The 17,991-nt window shown below is 40.6% G+C and overlaps 1 protein-coding gene across 2 annotated transcripts in view; it reads right to left on the bottom strand.

The window, feature by feature from the left end:
- TMEM164 (transmembrane protein 164) overlaps positions 1 to 17,991 on the bottom strand; it is a 52,362-nt gene that overhangs the window by 12,768 nt on the left and 21,603 nt on the right. For both annotated transcript variants that reach the window (XM_074915627.1, XM_074915628.1), the window contains exons 4-5: positions 16,207 to 16,273; positions 4,668 to 4,746 (exon numbers count right to left, since the gene is read on the bottom strand). In XM_074915627.1, the coding sequence (XP_074771728.1) occupies positions 4,668 to 4,746; positions 16,207 to 16,273 (146 nt within the window). The remainder of the gene's footprint in view (positions 1 to 4,667; positions 4,747 to 16,206; positions 16,274 to 17,991) is intronic.

Raw genomic sequence — 17,991 nt, 5'->3', positions numbered from 1 at the left:
CAGTGACACCAGTACAAAGGCCTCTGATGAAGCATACCTGATATCCTGTAACTCGAGGTACAGCTGTTCATATATCAGATTCCTCCCTCAAGTGACAAAAATCCTAAAAAATCTCAACTTCGATGTCTTTTTCATTAAGTTGTTAAGTCAACTAAACAATGCTAGGGATCTCAAAACACAAGAAAGATTATCTCATTAACTCCACTGCTAGGGAGCTGCTATAAATTAAACATTACTTCAAACTGTTGTGGATATCATTTGCTCACAACATTCAGGAAATAACAATTCCATTTTGATTAAATTTCAATATGATTTGAAGTTCTGAAACAAGGTGTACATCTAATCTTGTCAAATCCATCTGAAAATCTGACCAAACTAGTTTAAGGGCCAAGGCAGTCAAGAACTTTGTCTCCAAGGCTGATGCAGTGCAAACTAAGATTTTTCTTTGATTATGTTAAGGGTATGCAGTTAGAAAAACTAAATTGCCCTGAACACCACTGAAGATGTCTAATACCTTGATTTCAGGTGGTCAGGTTATCGCACTGTTGAAACAGTTGTGGCATTTTGAGACATTACACTTTCTCATCTGCCATCTCCCTAAGCCTTCTACCAGCAATCTATCCCAGTAGCATAAAGTATAATTAACTGAGCATACTCATATGCTTCAGAAGACCATCTCAGTTGTAGATGAAAGTGGTTTGAGGTGTTTTTCAGTGAAGAGTTGCTTTCATGGTCTAAATCTGCGCTACTGTGGTTCCTGTCTTCTTCCTTTCACCTTGACAATTCATTCACCATTCACTCCCTTTTGCCAACCCTACCACTCAGATAATGCAACAGTAAACCAATCCAGAAGTTACAAAAGCATTCATACTTTTTTGGATAGGGAAGCAAGGACCTCGCCTCCTAAGGACAAGAGCTATTTCAGGAATGCTGTGTCCTGCCCAGATGCATACTATAACTTCTGGCAGGGTTCACAGGTGATACAAGGTGAGATTCATTCAGAAAAAAACGTTGCCAACTGCAGATACACTTCATGTAAGAACTGCCTTAAGTTAGGAATCCTCTACACTGGTCTCTTATATCTGCACTACATCTGTTTTACATGAAAGCCTCCTACTACAGCCAAGAAAGAAAGATTTGAGCCACAGTGCATAAGCATTTATTTTGCCTAGCCTGGCATACATGCGTATGTATACATGCATATGCACACTTGGAAAGAATGTATGTTAGAATGGAAGTATGGCAATTTATAGTCACTCAGTACAGAGGGGAGGGAAAGGGAAGAGGAAGAGAGAAAGAGGTTTTAATCCCTAAGATGGAAAATATCCTTGAGCTTCATTAAGTTCACTGTGAAACACTGAAGCCTGAGTTCTGAACATCTCTCTCATCAGTTTGATCCTAAGCACAGCAAAGCCCCCACACTTACACCAGGGGGGACATGAAGGTGATGCTGCCAGTGCAACACGACCTGTCTTCAGCACTGTAATGAACAGCAAGGAGAGAAACAAAATAAATGATTACAGCCCTTGCTTACTTTCAGCTGGTTTCCTTTCAAAAAAGAAACACTTCAACAGGTAACTGGGTGTGCATGACTGGTATGATAGTTGATTAGCATGTCAGCAAGCCTGGACATGCAGTTCTGTATAGAATGAGCCTCAAATCAACTCTGCTTCAGGTGTTCTGCTCAACCTTCCTTTGAGAAATGTTAATATTACGTCTGAGATCCTATTAAGACCATCAGTAATATTGGCAGATTCCCAATAAAACTGAAGTAGTGTATTTTTCCATATACATTCCATTCCTTTCCATTTTTCCAATTTTACTACCCAGTCATCATCCACAGAATCACTAATGGAAATTTCTATTTAAAATACAGAAATAAAGCTGCATGCTGATCAATGTCAGTGATGAAAAAGCAATTTTCAAAAGATAGAGTTAGGATAAAGGGTGAGATGTACTCAAAAAGTAAACAAACATGCTAGTGAAATGACAAAGTATTAACAAATGCTTTCAGGCTGAGTAATTTTTCCATCAAAACCCATACATTAGGTCTCCTGTGGCACTACCCACAACTACTACTACAAAAGCCCACGGGCATTTTGCTAACAAATTTTACAGCCAGTGAGGTGATCCGGAGCCAACTGCCTAAGAAATTGAACAGTTATTAGTTACACAGCCTAGGGCAATCTCAATTGATGTATTTAGCCAACAAAGTTCTTTTAGGAACTTCACTGCTATCATGTCAACATTAGATGGCAGCAAATAACTGTAAATGAATAAAGGGCAAAAATTTAGAAAACTGCACTAGGGCACCAACTGTGCGACACAAAGCCCCTTGAACTGCAGATACTGTCCTATCAGCCCCATAAAACAGGTGCTGAAGAACCCAGAGAACCTGCACTTCCAAACACACACAAAATCAAACCAACCAACAAAAATCCAAAGGAACACATCAAGTGACATCCAAGGCCAAACTTTAAAGTAAAAGATACACATCTTAAAAAGATGTTATATGGGGACTTCAAGGCCATCAAAAGAAGAGATTTAGTGACACCATAAGAGCTTGGTTTATCATTTCTTATAGTGTACTACGTGGCTGTATACAATTTCTCCCGCCTCCTACAATGATTAGGAATTTGTGTAACTTCTACAATAGTACCACACTTTAGCATTATTTGTCAAAATTTTAAGATACCAAAGATGGATTAAAATAAATGTGGCTGGCATCTTCTCTGGTAAGAGAAAGAAACAGAATGATCTTTTGAAAACATGTTTCTTTAGTTTCACTCAGCAGTGAAACACAAAAAGGTTGGAACCCTTATCATGAACTAAGAGTGAATGATTACAAATAAGCGTGAATAAGTAACAGCTCAACGTCAAAGTGGAGAGCAGTGACAACTGCCGTTCCTCAGAGCTCAGTATTGGGACTGGTGCTGTTTAAAATCTTTTTTGGCAACATGGGCAGTGAGATCGAGTGCACCCTCAGCAACTTTGCTGAGGACACCAAGCTGTGTGGTACAGTCGGCAAGCTGGAGGGCAGGGATGTGCCATCCAGAGGGACCTGGACGGGCTGGAGAGGTGGGACCCTGCAAACCTCATGGAGTTCAACGAGGCCAAGTGCAGGGTCCTGCCCATGGGTTGGGGCAATCCCAAGCACAAATCCAGGCTGGGCGAGGAGTGGATTGAGAGCAGCCCTGCGAAGGACTTGGGGGTATTGGTGGATGGAAAACTGACTGTGAGCCAGCAATGTGCGCTCACAGCCCAGAAAGCCAACCGTGTCCTGGGCTGCATCCAGAGCAGTGTGGCCAGCAGGGCGAGGGAGGGGATTCTCCCCCTCTGCTCGGCTCTCGTGAGACCCCCCCTGCAGTTCTGTATCCAGCTCTGGGGCCCCCAACATCAGAAGGACATGGACCTGCTCAAATGGGTCCAGAGGAGGCCACGAAGATGATCAGGGGCTGGAGCACCTCCCCTGTGAGGACAGGCTGAGAGAGTTGGGGGTGTTCAGCTGGAGAAGAGAAGGCTCCGGGGAGAGCTTAGAGCGTCCTCCCAGTGCTTAAGCACTTAAGGGGCTACAGGAAAGGTGGGGAAGGACTCTGCATCAGGGGGTGTAGGGATAGGATGAGGGGTAACAGTTTTAAACTGAAAGAGGGGAGATTCAGATTAGATACAAGGAAGGAATTCTTCCCTGTGAGGGTGGTGAGGCCCTGGCACAGGCTGCCCAGAGAAGCTGTGGCTGCCCCCTCCCTGGCAGGGTTCAAGGCCAGGTTGGACGGGGCTTGGAGCAACCTGGGCTGGTGGAAGGTGTCCCTGCCCGTGGCAGGGGGGTGGAACTGGATGATCTGTAAGGTCCCTTCCAACCCAAACCATTCTGTGATTACACGGTAAGTGACTGCTGGTATAAGCCACAAAAAATTCACCAGGGTGGAAGAGGCTGACTATGCTTGTTCTGAGCATTTGCTAAATTGTATCCCATTGGTTGACATCACATTCTTGCTTTTCTTTAAGAGCTACTGACCATAAATTATCCTCTTATTTCCTGGATGAAACAATTCAGCTCTGCTAGGAAATGCAGCTAGAGGCACGTCAACGCTAGAGGGGGGCAGAGCATCACACCAGATGAATACGTACAGCATTCCCTTCCTCCGAACAATTTGGGATTCCCCCATTTGCTGAACTGGCATAAGTGATTGCAAGCTAGCAGTCTTGTTAGAAGTGATAACAAACAAGCTACTTCATTTCACTAGTATGTGTCACTACATTTCATTAGAGCTTCAGAATTTCAGGAATTCAGCTAACTAGCCGACTGATATTTATGTGGGGATACAATATTTTTTTTTTCATCTCATTTTAAGATGCAGTACTTCTCAAGAGACATCCAAGAAGGCAAAAGTCTTAAAAATACATCCCACCAACAACTTAGAATGTTGTAAGGTGGAAGAGATACTACTCAGGAAGACAGTGCACATCATGCCAATACATTCTTGATAGCCCTTTGGGGCTATCAGTGCCTAACACAAGACTTTATCACCCAGGTTACAACTCCAGCAACTATTAAGCAACAACATAGAGAAAAAAAGAGTAAGAGTAAAGCCTGTGATAAGCATTCAGCACAGCTTTTCCATTCCATGGAACCAGTTCAATACATATAGAGTAAATTGCCAACCTACCTCCTTTCCGTAGCAGATAAATGGGCACAACATAAAGCATCACATGCTGGATGTAATAAATTTCCATTTCAAATGGAAGCTGTGGAATAAGGAAAACATTTGTAAATGTTTTTCATCACTAACAACTGAGTTACAAGGAATCATTTTCCTCATGGCCCACGGCAATTCCTTCAGTTATCACCTATGTATATTAATGAAGAGATGACATTAATGGTCAGTGCTTTGAAAGTGCAGCTAGCTGTACCCATTCCATTCCCCTTGCCACAAATGCAATAGAGCAGGCAGACAATTCTCAAAATCAGCCAGAAGCACAACAAAGAAGGAATAATGTAAGTTTGTTCTTTTCCCTTTCTTAGCATAAATTACCAATAACAATGCAAAGCCCTAAAGTAATCAAATTGGAAACTATACACACCCTATATGACAGTAGCCTATTTAGAAAGTAAATTGCTACCTTGTGGGTGACAGAAATCTATAATTGAGGTCTTTTATAGATAAAAGTATATAAATAAATAATTACTGAGGAGACCTGTGCAAAAATCAAAATATCTGTTTTATAGTAATCTGCATTCTGCAGTGAAACTGCTAAGCTTTACCAAATGTAAAATTAAATATAAAATAACCAATATTTTATCAGTTTTAAAGAGAAGCTGCAGAGTGATGTACATAAACAAGTTACCAATTAGTAGTAAACGAGGTATTCCTTACCTGCTGACAACTTCTGGGAAATTACAATTAGTCATTTGTGTGTTTGGTAGTTGAATTCATGTTACTTCTTTGAGCAGCAGACAGACTAAAAACAACTTGAACCACAACTGAGTTTAGTTTGAGCCCTTTAACCCAAACCCAACTAATTCTAGCTCTTTATTAGTTAGAAAAGGTGATGCACTTTACAGATGGGTTATTCTCATCTGTAAATGCCTTTGCCTATATCTACTTGATAAACAACACATTTAAAACTGAACAGTAGTAGCAAGATTCAAATTCAAAATTCAGAACTCAGCTCCTTGCTACAGCTCACTTACAAAGCTGAACAGACATACTTTTCCATTATTTTTCAGATGTGAGAACTGAACAATACCACCACGCAAGTATAAAAGCTCAGAGGGATAACACAAAGCCATTAACTTTGGTTCAAACGCAGACTCATTTTACCGTTCTACAGGCTAAAGTGAATCCAGACGCAAGTCCCACCATCATGGTTTGTCTGTTGGAAAAGGGGGGGGGGGAAGCCTTCCTTTTCTATACTGTTCTGAGACACTGAAGTCATACTGTTGAAACAGAGTTTGGTTTTCTTCCTAAACAGCAGTCAATAAACAGCTGGTAATTGATATGGTGATCTATTAAATTAAATAACAATTCTTACATCCTATTTTGAATGTAAAAGATGCTAAAACCAACAGCTGGATTCTGCTAGCACTGGCATCCTCCAGCTGAACACTATCAGTGTCCTGACTGCAACCTCCAAGATGGGCAGTCAACTCTTAGGAGACTAAGCAAAAAAAATCTTCCACACAATCTGTTATGTTATTTTATTCCAAGTATTCTGTATCAAAACAGAAAACCAAGCAAGATAGTAGTATGCAAAAGCAAGAATTTCATGGAAGTCGTGAAATCTTCTCAATCTAAGCCTTTTCTGCTGTCCCTTGTTGAAAGACACAGAGGGCAAAGTGAGGGAATCCAAATTATTTGGAAAGAAGTTAAAGCACTTTTCCTAACTGAAGAAAAAGCTGTACCTCTCCCAGCTGGAACAGGCACACTTCAGAAACAATAGCTCCTGATATAAACAACACAACGTGAGGCACTCGCTCCTGCCAAGAAGAGTTCTCTATTTAGTATCTGTGGTTTCATAAGGCTTCTACATTTGCTGAGTTGTGAGGGTACACAAACACAACGCTCGGGACACTTCTGAGAACAGAGTAACAGTTGTTTTGCTGCAGTGGTGTTGACAATATTTTTTTGGTGTAAAACAAAACATCATTTTTTCCCTACAAAAGTTTGCTTGTTCTGCACCCTGGCTAATTATGCAAGTGCATTTCCTGGTATAATGCTACAAAAGCAGAATTTTTGTACAACCAAGCACTCAAGTTGTACAGCCAGGTTACAACAAAACAAAAAAAGACAAACACAAAAGATGAACTATAGCGTTGTACTGAGCGACTGACTCACCTAGCTCTAAAGGTCTTGTCTGTAAATTGTTTTATCAGTAAGACTCGCTCATAGGCAGCAGATAGGTACCTTTTACATGCAAAGAGAAACTACAAGCGAAGACAAGGTAGAAGGGATCACCCATCAATCTAGGATTTAAAGAACCTCTGAAAACAAGTAAGCACTTAAGCAAGTGGTAAAGTTCGAGAAACTAAAAATCAAAGCAACAGTTACAGAACAAGGTGAGTCAAAATACTGAGTTGGTCCCTCTAATAATAATTCACCACAGGCACCCGTGAAAGCCACATGGACATAAGCCCAGGCTCCAACAATCTCCAAAGTGGACCCTCTTCACAGGCCCCGGAGACTTGTCCTCTCCTGTCGGATGCCCCTGTGGAAACCTAGCAGCCTCACTAAAGAGCAGTATTGCCCTAGTAACAAACCAGTGATGTTCATCATATGTTTCTTCAACCACACCTGTCCCCAGAGAGGTTCAGAATCACTGGGTATTTGTTACCAAAACAGACTCATCTGAACTCTGTATATTAATCTATTTGATGGGGTTTTTTGTACTAAACCCTTGTCTCCCTTACCAGCTGCCAGCATCACTTTCTGCATTTCAATTTATCTCCCATACTCAGGATCTGAAAACAACACCACAAGACAGAAGAACAAATTACCTATTTCTTCTACTAACTTTTATTCTGGTCTCCCTTAACAGCATAAATTAATACAGAGGACAGCCTACTCTGTTACTCAAGACAATAAGTAAGTTTTTCTCTTTTAAAGGTTCTTACTTGTGGCAAAGCAAATTTGCTTCATCCATTCATAGCTTTTAACAATGGTATAAAGTTACATGAATTTCAAAACACACCAAATTAATAGAGACATACACAATTCCTCTAATGCACAAGATCAAAACATGCTAACAAAGTACTCTGGAAATGAATATTCAGCCTATTCACTGTTTACATTTTGTAATGAAGTTTCTGTTAGAAAACAAACGATGCTTTGTTCTTCCAGGAAGAGTTTGGCTCAAAGCAGCCACATCTGCTTCTAGCCCCCACATCAGCCTGGTATGATGCTGATTCAGAAGTGCCACATCCCCTGGACCCATGCTAAAGGCCCTCTGGAAAGCACCAAGAATAGTGAGCAGGCCCACACCCGAGGAAGAGGTAAGTACAGTTCTGCTAGCTAAACTCCCAGCAGCTGCTTATGTTGGCTGCAAGACTCTGGAAAGCAGAAACTGTATCATGAAGGATTAGAGCTCACCCCTTGCATCTCTGAGCACACAGACACAGCCATCAACAGCAGTCCTCTGAGCACGTATTTGACGTCCTAACTTAAACCAGCTACTGCCTTAAGGAAGCAACTACGTCTTTCCACCGACTGCAGTAAGTTTCTGAAAAATCTCTTTAAGACAACAGTAAAGTTGAGCCCAGATGTTGTCAGATACTCGGATGAGAGTCTCCCCTGAGGGAGTATGGCACACAATATTAGACACAGTGGTTGGTTTGCGCTTGCAGTGGGCGAGGAGGTTACCACTTTGCTCTGTTCTCTGACAGCAGTAATCCTCCCACTGTTAATTATTTATACCTTGGCCTTCTATTTGCAACAGCCCAAGCACTGTACTGTGCAAGAGCTCTCCATCGTCCTCTACAAACACCACAGAGTATGGAAGAAAAAGGAATAGAAGGAATTCAACTCCCAGATTCTGGTCTTTTCTGTAGCACATCTAACATGAAGTCTAGCAAACATCAAACGTCATTCTGTACCAGCCATCATCTTAGACATTATAAGTAAATCAGATTTATAACCTATAATCAGTAACTCGTTTACTAAACATAATCAGTAATCAAAGAAATAAACCAGAAGCATAGGTTTTTCTTTTTACCTGTAAAGCAGACCGCAGAACAGATTAAACAACAGAGAGGAGGAACCTATAAAAGCTATATAATACAAAAATCATACAGCAAACAGGTACTAGGCCCACGTAACATATTAGTTACTTCTCAGAATATTTAGGATTGTGATAACAAATTACTTATTTGGCAGAGAAGAAACAGCTGCCAGAGAAGCCTAGAATAACGGTCTAAAAACAGACATTAAGACTTAAAAGAAAACACAAACACAGGCAGCATTTGGAGAACAGACTATTTCCAGTCTTACCAAGACAGATTTCTCCAGCACACATCCAAACTGGCAAACAGCCAAACCTGACCCATGCTCAAGTTATTGTTACACTATTCAGGCAGTTCTACAACTCAGACACCAGTTTATACATTTGGGATAGATCAGAAAAGATATTCCCATACATTTGAATACTGGGAAAGAGTAGACTAAGAAAAAAAATTATGTTAATATTGGCATTAATGTCAGCAGCAAGGCCCCTTGAAATAAAGAGCAGCAGGGCTGTCACCCACCTGCATGACAGTCTAAAGCAGCATCACGGATTTTATTTGCTACAATTCTTTATCATTGTATTTTAGGGGCAGAGTGTTTAATTCAGATTTCCTGCCATACACTCACTTGTCTGTAATTGGTATGAATGCATACTGATGAGTCCAAATAAACAATCGCTGTTTCAAGTGGGTGTCTCAACCAGTACCACCCTTCCAGTCTTTCCATACAATCCAGTCAGTGCAGGGAATTATAATTCCCTTAATATATTGTTAATTCATCAGTTTTATCGATGAATTTTATCTAGATCTCATTTTCAATTAATACTGTTAGGATGGGGTATGTATACAGAGGGAAAGCATCAGAATCCACACCAGCTACCAAAGACAGTGTTAGCAGGCATGAGGTCTGTAACTTACGAGAGTTCATAAAAGAGCATCTCTTGTGCTGACAGCCTGCAGAGTGAAGACACCATAGAACACAGAACTAGGAATAATATCCTGTTACAAGGGTGGAGGGGACCAGAAACATAACACAACAAGAAACACGATTGTATTTTCACTAGTATATCAATTCCAGAAAATCCAGCTATGACTGGATTCTAACTCATGACATACCCAGATTCTGAGAAGTTTTAAAAGAATTTTTTTTTCTTGGTGTGCTGATTTTGGCTGGGATAGTTAATGTCCATCACAGTAGCTGGCATGGGGCTGTAGTTTGGATTGGTGCTGAACAGTGTTGATAGCACAGGGATGTTGCAGGTACTGCTGGGCAGTGCTTACACAGAGCCAGGGCCTTTTCTGCTCCTCGCCCCACCAGCGAGGAGGCTGGGGGGGCACAAGGAGCTGGGAGGGGGCACAGCCGGGACAGCTGAGCCCAACTGACCCCAGGGACATCCCAGGCTATACGGTGTCATGCTCAGCACAGAAAGCTGGGGAAGAAGAAGGAAGGGGGGTATGTTCAGAGTGATGGCGTTTGTCTCCCCAGTCACTGTTGGGCGTACCAGAGCCCTGCTCTCCTGGGGGTGGCTGAGCGCCTGCCTGCCCATGGGAAGCAGTGAATGAATCCCTCGTTTTGCTCTGCTTGTGTGCATGGCTTTTGCTTTACCTATTAAACTGTCTTTATCTCAACCCACGAGTTTTCTCACTTTTACCCTTTCAATTCTCTCCCACACCCCACTGCAGGGGAGTGAGTGAGCAGCTCTGTGGGGTTTAGTTGCCAGCTGGGGTTAAACCATGACACTTGGCCTGCCCCTACAGAGGATGATGCTCGTCAGGAAGATCAGGAGAAGGCACTGCACGGTGCACTCTTGACTGAATGCATCCATTTTGACTTTTATCAATGTTTTGCATATTTGATTAGCACTGTATTTGATGTTTATTGTGTCTCATAAAAAGGTACCACTGTCTTCCGGTCACTCAACTTGATTATACACGATGCAATGGACACAATCAGGCATTTGTAAAATCAATCTAAAACCAGGAATTATATGAGGTAAATAATACCAATTTCAGAAATAGTATTTTTCCAGTTTCTGTAGAGATAACATTAGGACTAGTTTGCACCACCAGCAGAAGGCAGATTTACATTACCAAACAAAAGTGTGATTGTACACTCCACTTACACACCCATACCATTTTAACGCATGTAGCACAGAAAACTGTTGAAAAATGCAGAAACTTTGGCTCTAGTACCTACCAGCAAGCAAAGCACAGTATCTCTACAACCCTCGATGTGCAACTGTTCTGTTATTTCGCCTTGTGCTAGTTAGATTAAGCCAGTTTAGATATGACGTACTGTGCTACTATAACATGTTCCATTTTGCTGTGTAAGCACAAACATTTCAGGCAAAATATTTACAACAGTGAATTATTACCTTAACAGTTAACAGAAATACAGCAGACACTGATCAGAAGCACTACACAGAGTGCAATGTAAGTATGATTCTGTTCCTAAAACAGATTTAGAATGTGTACCTCTCAAGCCAAATAGTACTAATAATAGAATATAGCAGCTTCTGGAAATGTTAAAACTTCACCATCTCAGCTGTGTGAGCAGAGACAGCAGTCCAACACCTCTGGGACATGTTCTGGTTTTTTACTTTATCTATATCAACATTTTCAGGACATCAGCTTGCAAAAAAAAACAACTTAAACCAGTGGAAAGAGTTTCCTTTAAAATTTGGTTAATGCAATATGAAAGTTCAAACAAAACCAGTTTTGAGTCTTTGTGACAGTTAAAAGAATTTACTCACATAGCTAGGTTATCAGGACCTACACTGTATTCCATTTAATATAAATACAGAGTAAAAAGAAATCTTTCTACTCCTGTATATCCTCTTAAACCTTTCTAGACTCCCACTTGGAAACCTAACAATTTGATTCCCTTAGCATCATCATCTTCTATTTACTTAAGTGTCACAAAAGATTACCCTATTTTCCATGTGAATTGTTAAAGCTGACCAAGAGTGATTTACATAATGAGAAAGGAATAAAATTATGAGAGAAAATTAAAATACCCTTTTTTGCTGAAAGGGTAGTAAGATCTCACAAAAACATTAACCGAATAAGAAACAAAATGTTTTGTCTTTATCCAATGACTATTCCAATGCACAAAATTTTAACTCCATCAGCACATCATAAATAATGTAACAAACAACTAGAATATTTAGTTGCTAAATAAATACAAGCGGGTGCATCTGTTGCTCAATAGTGTTAACTGTTGGCACCTCAATAGCATGCCAAGGCAGGAAAATATTTTCTTGGACAGAACAGAAGAGATTGACCTCAGGCTACTCTTTTTTTTTTTTTTTGAAACACTATCCCAGGTGCCCATTACAGTCCAACAGGGTTTTTAACAAGTATAGTGTCACTGAATTGTTAAAACAACAGGGGGGTAGAAACTTTCTACTGTAGTTTCAATGAATATCTCAACTTTCCATTTCCACTGGCAATGGATTAATATTTAAGAATAGCTTTGAAATGACTGAGATTCTAAATAAATTTAACAGATACGTTACAAGAAAAATGCTGAATTATGCTAGAAGCTTCCAAAAATTTCTTTTGCTGGATAATTTAGCATTGAATCATATATATAAAAAAAAAATACTTACAATGCATTAAGTAATGTAATTGGTAGCAAAAATATGTGACCCTAACAGACTGTGCCACAAAATGTTCTAAAGAGGTGTTCTAGAAATTACTTTGAACAGGTTAACACTTAGAACCAAAATCCTGACACCCACTAGTTCCTAAACAAACATCCATCAGCCAGTGAAGTAATGATTACCTTTCATTTGGTCTTCTGCCTCTTGCCCTTTTCAGATTGATAGGTACAAATAAAACTGTACATCCAATATTTTATTCTGCATCTCAGTGCTTTCATCTCCATAATGATATACAATTTGCTAGCTAGCATGCACATGCCTACTGCTGAACTTGCTAAATTAGCAGGCTTCTCCAAAAAGAGACCACAGCTCAACAATCATCTGCCACCCGTAATAACTAATAGGCAATTCACATGGTGCTTTGGGAGAACGTCAGCTGAAGGCAATGAAAACTACCTACGACAAGGCAACAACCAGCTGTATATCAAATAACTCATAAGGATAAGGCAAATTTTACGCTATAAAAGGTAAACGCGTTTCAGTGCTTACAGCAATACAGCAATTTGGTGCAATCTCTCAAAGCGATGGGAGGCAACAGCCTCCTGCTTTCCCGTTTGCACTGACCTCAGAGGTCCCTCTGCCCCAGACAACATCTCCCTCCTCACTTCTAAATTAATAGTTAGGTTAATTTTTCATATATATATATATATACACACACACATACAATTTTTCAATAGTTGGGTGCCCAATTTTTCATGCTTGTTGTGCCACACACTATTACAACTGTTTACAGATGTAACTATACAAAATTTTTGTTTGAAACATGTACATGCTAAAATATACACATCTTAAAACATCATAAAACAGAAATTAAAAAGTTGCGGCATAGGGACACAACAATTCTTGACTGAATCAAGAGTTTTTCACTGAGATACTACAAACCAGAGCAGACAGCATGGACTAAAATTATTGTGATTTTTTTGAACTTCCTACTGTTTTAAAGAGACATTTACTAATTTCAGGACATGTCAGTGTAAATAACTACCATGACAGTTGCAGAGCAGAATGTGTGTCTACCACAACAGAATCTGGGTCAAAGCAGCGCTGCTGTAAAATTACCCACATTATCTTGTGCCAGAGGAAACACTGAAAAGAGAACAGCCTAGCAAGCAGCTGTTAGACCAAAAATATCCTAAGTTGTATTTATTCCAAAAATATTTGCTTTTGGACATTATCCTTTGGCTCCTCTATCCCTAATTAAGAAGGAAATTTCCTAAGTAGTCTGTATTTTTCTTGTTTAATCACCACTGCCCTAATATGAATGAGATCTATTATAGTGGCAGAGAAAATACAAGCTAATGATATATTAAATATTTAAACATTTTATCCTTAAAAGATTACCCAGAAAAATCATTCTGTTATGCTCAAGTTTATGTTTACTTAAAAACTAGATAGTGTGAAACACAAAATAAAAAGAGTTCTCCTTATCAGGAAAAAACACATTTTTTCATTTGATGCCCCTTCAGCAGTATCAAGTTTTATTAAAACGTAATTGCAAACTGCACATAAGCTGTTATAGTATGGAAAAGAATACATGTAGTTACCAGATCAGGAAGGGGAATGTAAATCTTGAAACAACTCTAGGGTTATTATAGTACTAAATCCACTGAAATCTGAAAAATGTGATCCAACCTCCTGTGCATGTGTGTGTCATGCTTTATGGAAGATTATTTTTAACATGCAAAAGCCTATAGATGTATTATCCTTTCTCTAGTAACTAAATTGCATCTCAGTGCAAAATTTTAGAGTCTTAAATGGGGGGGGGGGGGGGGGAGGGGGGGGGAAGAAACCATTTACAAGCTGACAATAAAACTCTCCTAGCTGCCAGTGTGGCCAATCAACACAGCGTATCATCCATAAAGTTCAATCCAGATGCAGATTTTTAGATTTTTATACTTAATCTTATTAAGACTGTCAAGATTTGCAAACTGATAGCCACTAACGAAATCTGAAATGGAGTCTGAATTCCACAGTGATTTCATTAATTCACATGCTATTATATGGATATAGATATGAGTACTTTATACAGACACCATAAACACAGAGCAGATAAATTTAAGTGAACTGTCTTAAAGCAGACATTTAAATAACTGCAACAACAGATTTTTGCAATAAGTCAAATGACAAAAAATGAACAAGCATGTGGGCATATGTGCTGGGTTTGTGTGGTGGGTTTTTGGCAGCAGGGGATGGGGCTACAGAGGCAGCTCCTGTGAGATGCTTCTCGAAGCTCGCCCAGCTCCAAGTCAGACGTGCCTCTGGCCAAAACCGAGCCAATCAGCGATGGTGGCTGCACCTCTGCGACAAGGTATTTAAGAAGGGGAACGTGGGAGGGATGGGGACTTGTGAGAAGGAGTTGCAAGGAGAACACCCATGTGAACACACAGGTCTGTGGAAGGAAGAGGAAGGGGGGGGAGGTGTGCCAGGGCAGAAACCCTCCCCGTATCCCATGATGAGATGTCAGGGCCACTTCCCCTCCACCCACAGAGGTCACCAGTGGAGCAGAGATTCACCTGCGGCCTGTGGGGCACCCCGCACCAGAAGAGGCAGCTGTGCCCAAGGGATGCCAAGACTCCATGGGAAGAAGCAGCACCCACTGTTGTATTTCAGCACTGGGACGACGGCAACACACAGGGGTGACCCACGCCAGAGTAGCGCAGGAACGGCTGCATCCCATGTGAAGAACTCACACTGGAGAAAGTTCATGGAGGACTATCTCCCGGGGGAGGAGGGACCACGTGGAGCAGGCAAAGTATGCAAGGAGTGCATGCACACCCCCCTCCCACCCCTGCAGAAAGAAGCAGTAGAACTGACTGTAACGCCCCTTCCCCACCCCCTGCACTGCTGGGGGAAGGAGGTAGAGAGATCAGGAACAACTTGAGCCTGGGAAGCAGTGAGGGATGGGGAGAGGTGTTTTTAAGATGTTGTAATGCTGCTCACTGTCCTACTCTGTTAAGTGTTGCAGTTGTTAGTGTCTGAATTAGTGACGTTCTTTTTTTTCTACCCCTAATGAGTCTGTCTTTTGCCCATAACCAATAATGGGTGAGTCACCCCTCTCTGTCCTTACCTCAGTAACTGAGTATTTTGCTTTATTTTCTCCCCATTTCTGAGGGGGAAGGGGTGAGCAAACAGCATCATGGTGGTCAGCTGCCCTCTGCGCTCAAACCATGACAGCATATATGCATATACAGACACACACACTCCCTACATATGCATGCATATCAGCTCTTGAAACAATCCTTAGAAATATTTCATATGGCTCAGACTCAGGATAATTTTCTTACCATTAACTCCCAATAGGTTTAAGAATCTCACTAGGGACACCAACAGGATTATTTTTTTGTCCAGGAGACAGGAGTTTTATAGCACATTTGAAAACTTGGATGGAAAAAAGAAACCTGCTCTGCCTAATCTTGGGGGATAGGGGGTGACAGCCACCAACAACAGTCAGCACTTTCCATGCCTGAAGAATCTTACATTTACATATAGTCTGAAAAGCCTGAACCTGAATTTTGACCACAGGCCACAACAGTAATCTATGAAAGCCTTTTTCAAAGCCATTAACTTTTCCCTCTGTTTAAAGGCTAGGATGGAATTGACACTTAGAACATAGCAGTGTTAGCTATCCACACTGATTTATAAACACAAAAAAATTCCAAGATTGCTATTTTGTCTCCATTATAGTGACCTGTACCAGGAATCTACAGCCTGGTAAAATGAACTTTAAAAGGCCAAACAAAGCAAAGCTCTACCATCTTTCCAAAGAAAATAAATTTTATTTATTTAGAAATAAATAAAGGAGGACAAGAAGTACAGTACACTCACCAGACGTGTATTAACAACAGGAAACAGCAATGCCAAGAGGGCCCCATTCAGCATATGCATCTGCAACCTTAAAAAAAGAGATGTGATATTATTTTCACAGATGGAAATAAAACGCAATGTTTTCACATATTTTATGTAGTATCTCTTCAATAAAAGGTACCCAGAGATTTAAGAAAATTCTTTTGGCTAGAATTTTAATAAAGCCACTGTTAAATAAAATAACCACTGTGTTACCTAAAATAAAGACTCTTGAAACAAAGATTAGTTTAGACAGGAGATACTGCTTTATTCTGCACAAGGTGCTAGGTGGGAAACATCCACAAATCAAGCACGCCATACAAAGGAATTTCAAAGTATTTATAAATAGATTTTTTCCAACAGTTCCCTCATTAGACTTTCAGGGAGTACCACACGCTGATCTTCAGTCACCCACCAACCATCCTTGCTCTTTTCTGCGTTTGTTAATTTAGTCGGCTACTCATCTCTTTCTGTATACTGTGGGGGCTAGCCCAAATTTTGATACTTTTGAGGCCACAAGCCAAGTATTCTTTCTCTGCTTGTTTGTCAGCCATACCTGCTTTACGATTTCCCACAGCTACAAAAGTAGCTCCAAATGGTGGGCCTTACAGTGCATGATCACTATTTGTTTTGGCAAATTCACAGCTTCCAGCAATTTTCCTGCCAGATTTCCATATTTTATAGGAGTTCCTTGTGCTGATAAAAGGCCTCTTTCTTTCCATAATGCCCTGTGTGCACAGATCACTCCAAGTCCATATTTAGAATCAGTCCCAATATTAACAGCTTTAGCAGCTGAAGTTTCCCAGGCTCTTGCTAAGGCTATTAACCCTGCCTTTTGAGCAGAGGTGCCAGCTGGTAGCACCCTGCCTTTCTTTTTCCACAATCCACAAAACTACTCCCATGCACAAAATCATATCCACTGACCTCAGGGGTATATCCTTCAAATCAGCTTGACTAGTATACACTTGTTCAATTGTTGTCAAACAGTCATGTTTCAATTCTGTTTCTCCTGGCAATGGTAGCAATGTGGCAGGGTTCAGTACTGAGGTTATTTTTACTTCTGTGTCATCCTGTTCTAACAGGATTGCCTGGTATTTCATCATTCTGCTTGGAGACAACTAATGCTCCCCTTTTGCCTCCAGTACGGTTATTACTGCATACAGTACTTGAACAACTAACTTCTGCCCCAAAGTTAATCTTCTTGCTTCTTGTATAACCATTATTGTAGCTGCAATCGCCCATAAAGAAGGCGGCCAACCTTTACTTGATCCAGTTATTTAGGAAAATATCCTACCAGTCCCCTCCAGGATCTAGTCTTTTGAGTCAATACTCTGAGCACAGTATGTTGTCTTTCATGAACAAACAGCTAGACAGGTTTTTCCGAATTGGGTAATCCTAGAGCTGGGGTTGCCATTAAAGCCTGTGTCAGCTGAATGAACAACCACTGACATTCTGGAGTCCATTGAAGGAGATTCCCAGGTCCTTTTATAGCTTCATAGAGTAGTTTAGCTATCAATCCAAAATCAATTATCCACAGGCGACACCATCCGGCCATTCTGAGGAATGCTCTTAGTTCCTCTTCAGAAGCTGGCTCAGGTATTTGACAAATTGCTTCCTTCCATTCTACTCCCAGGCTCTGTTCTCCTTGAGCGATAAGTAAAACTTAGATACTTAGAAACTGTTTGCATTATTTGAGCGTTTTTCTGTGACACTCAATATCAGACGCTCACAGAAAATTCAAAAGATCTATCATATACTGCATACAGT

This window comes from Athene noctua, chromosome 11 (assembly GCF_965140245.1).
Source record: "Athene noctua chromosome 11, bAthNoc1.hap1.1, whole genome shotgun sequence".
Taxonomy (NCBI): domain Eukaryota; kingdom Metazoa; phylum Chordata; class Aves; order Strigiformes; family Strigidae; genus Athene; species Athene noctua.
This window is presented reverse-complemented; position numbering and strand designations above follow the sequence as displayed.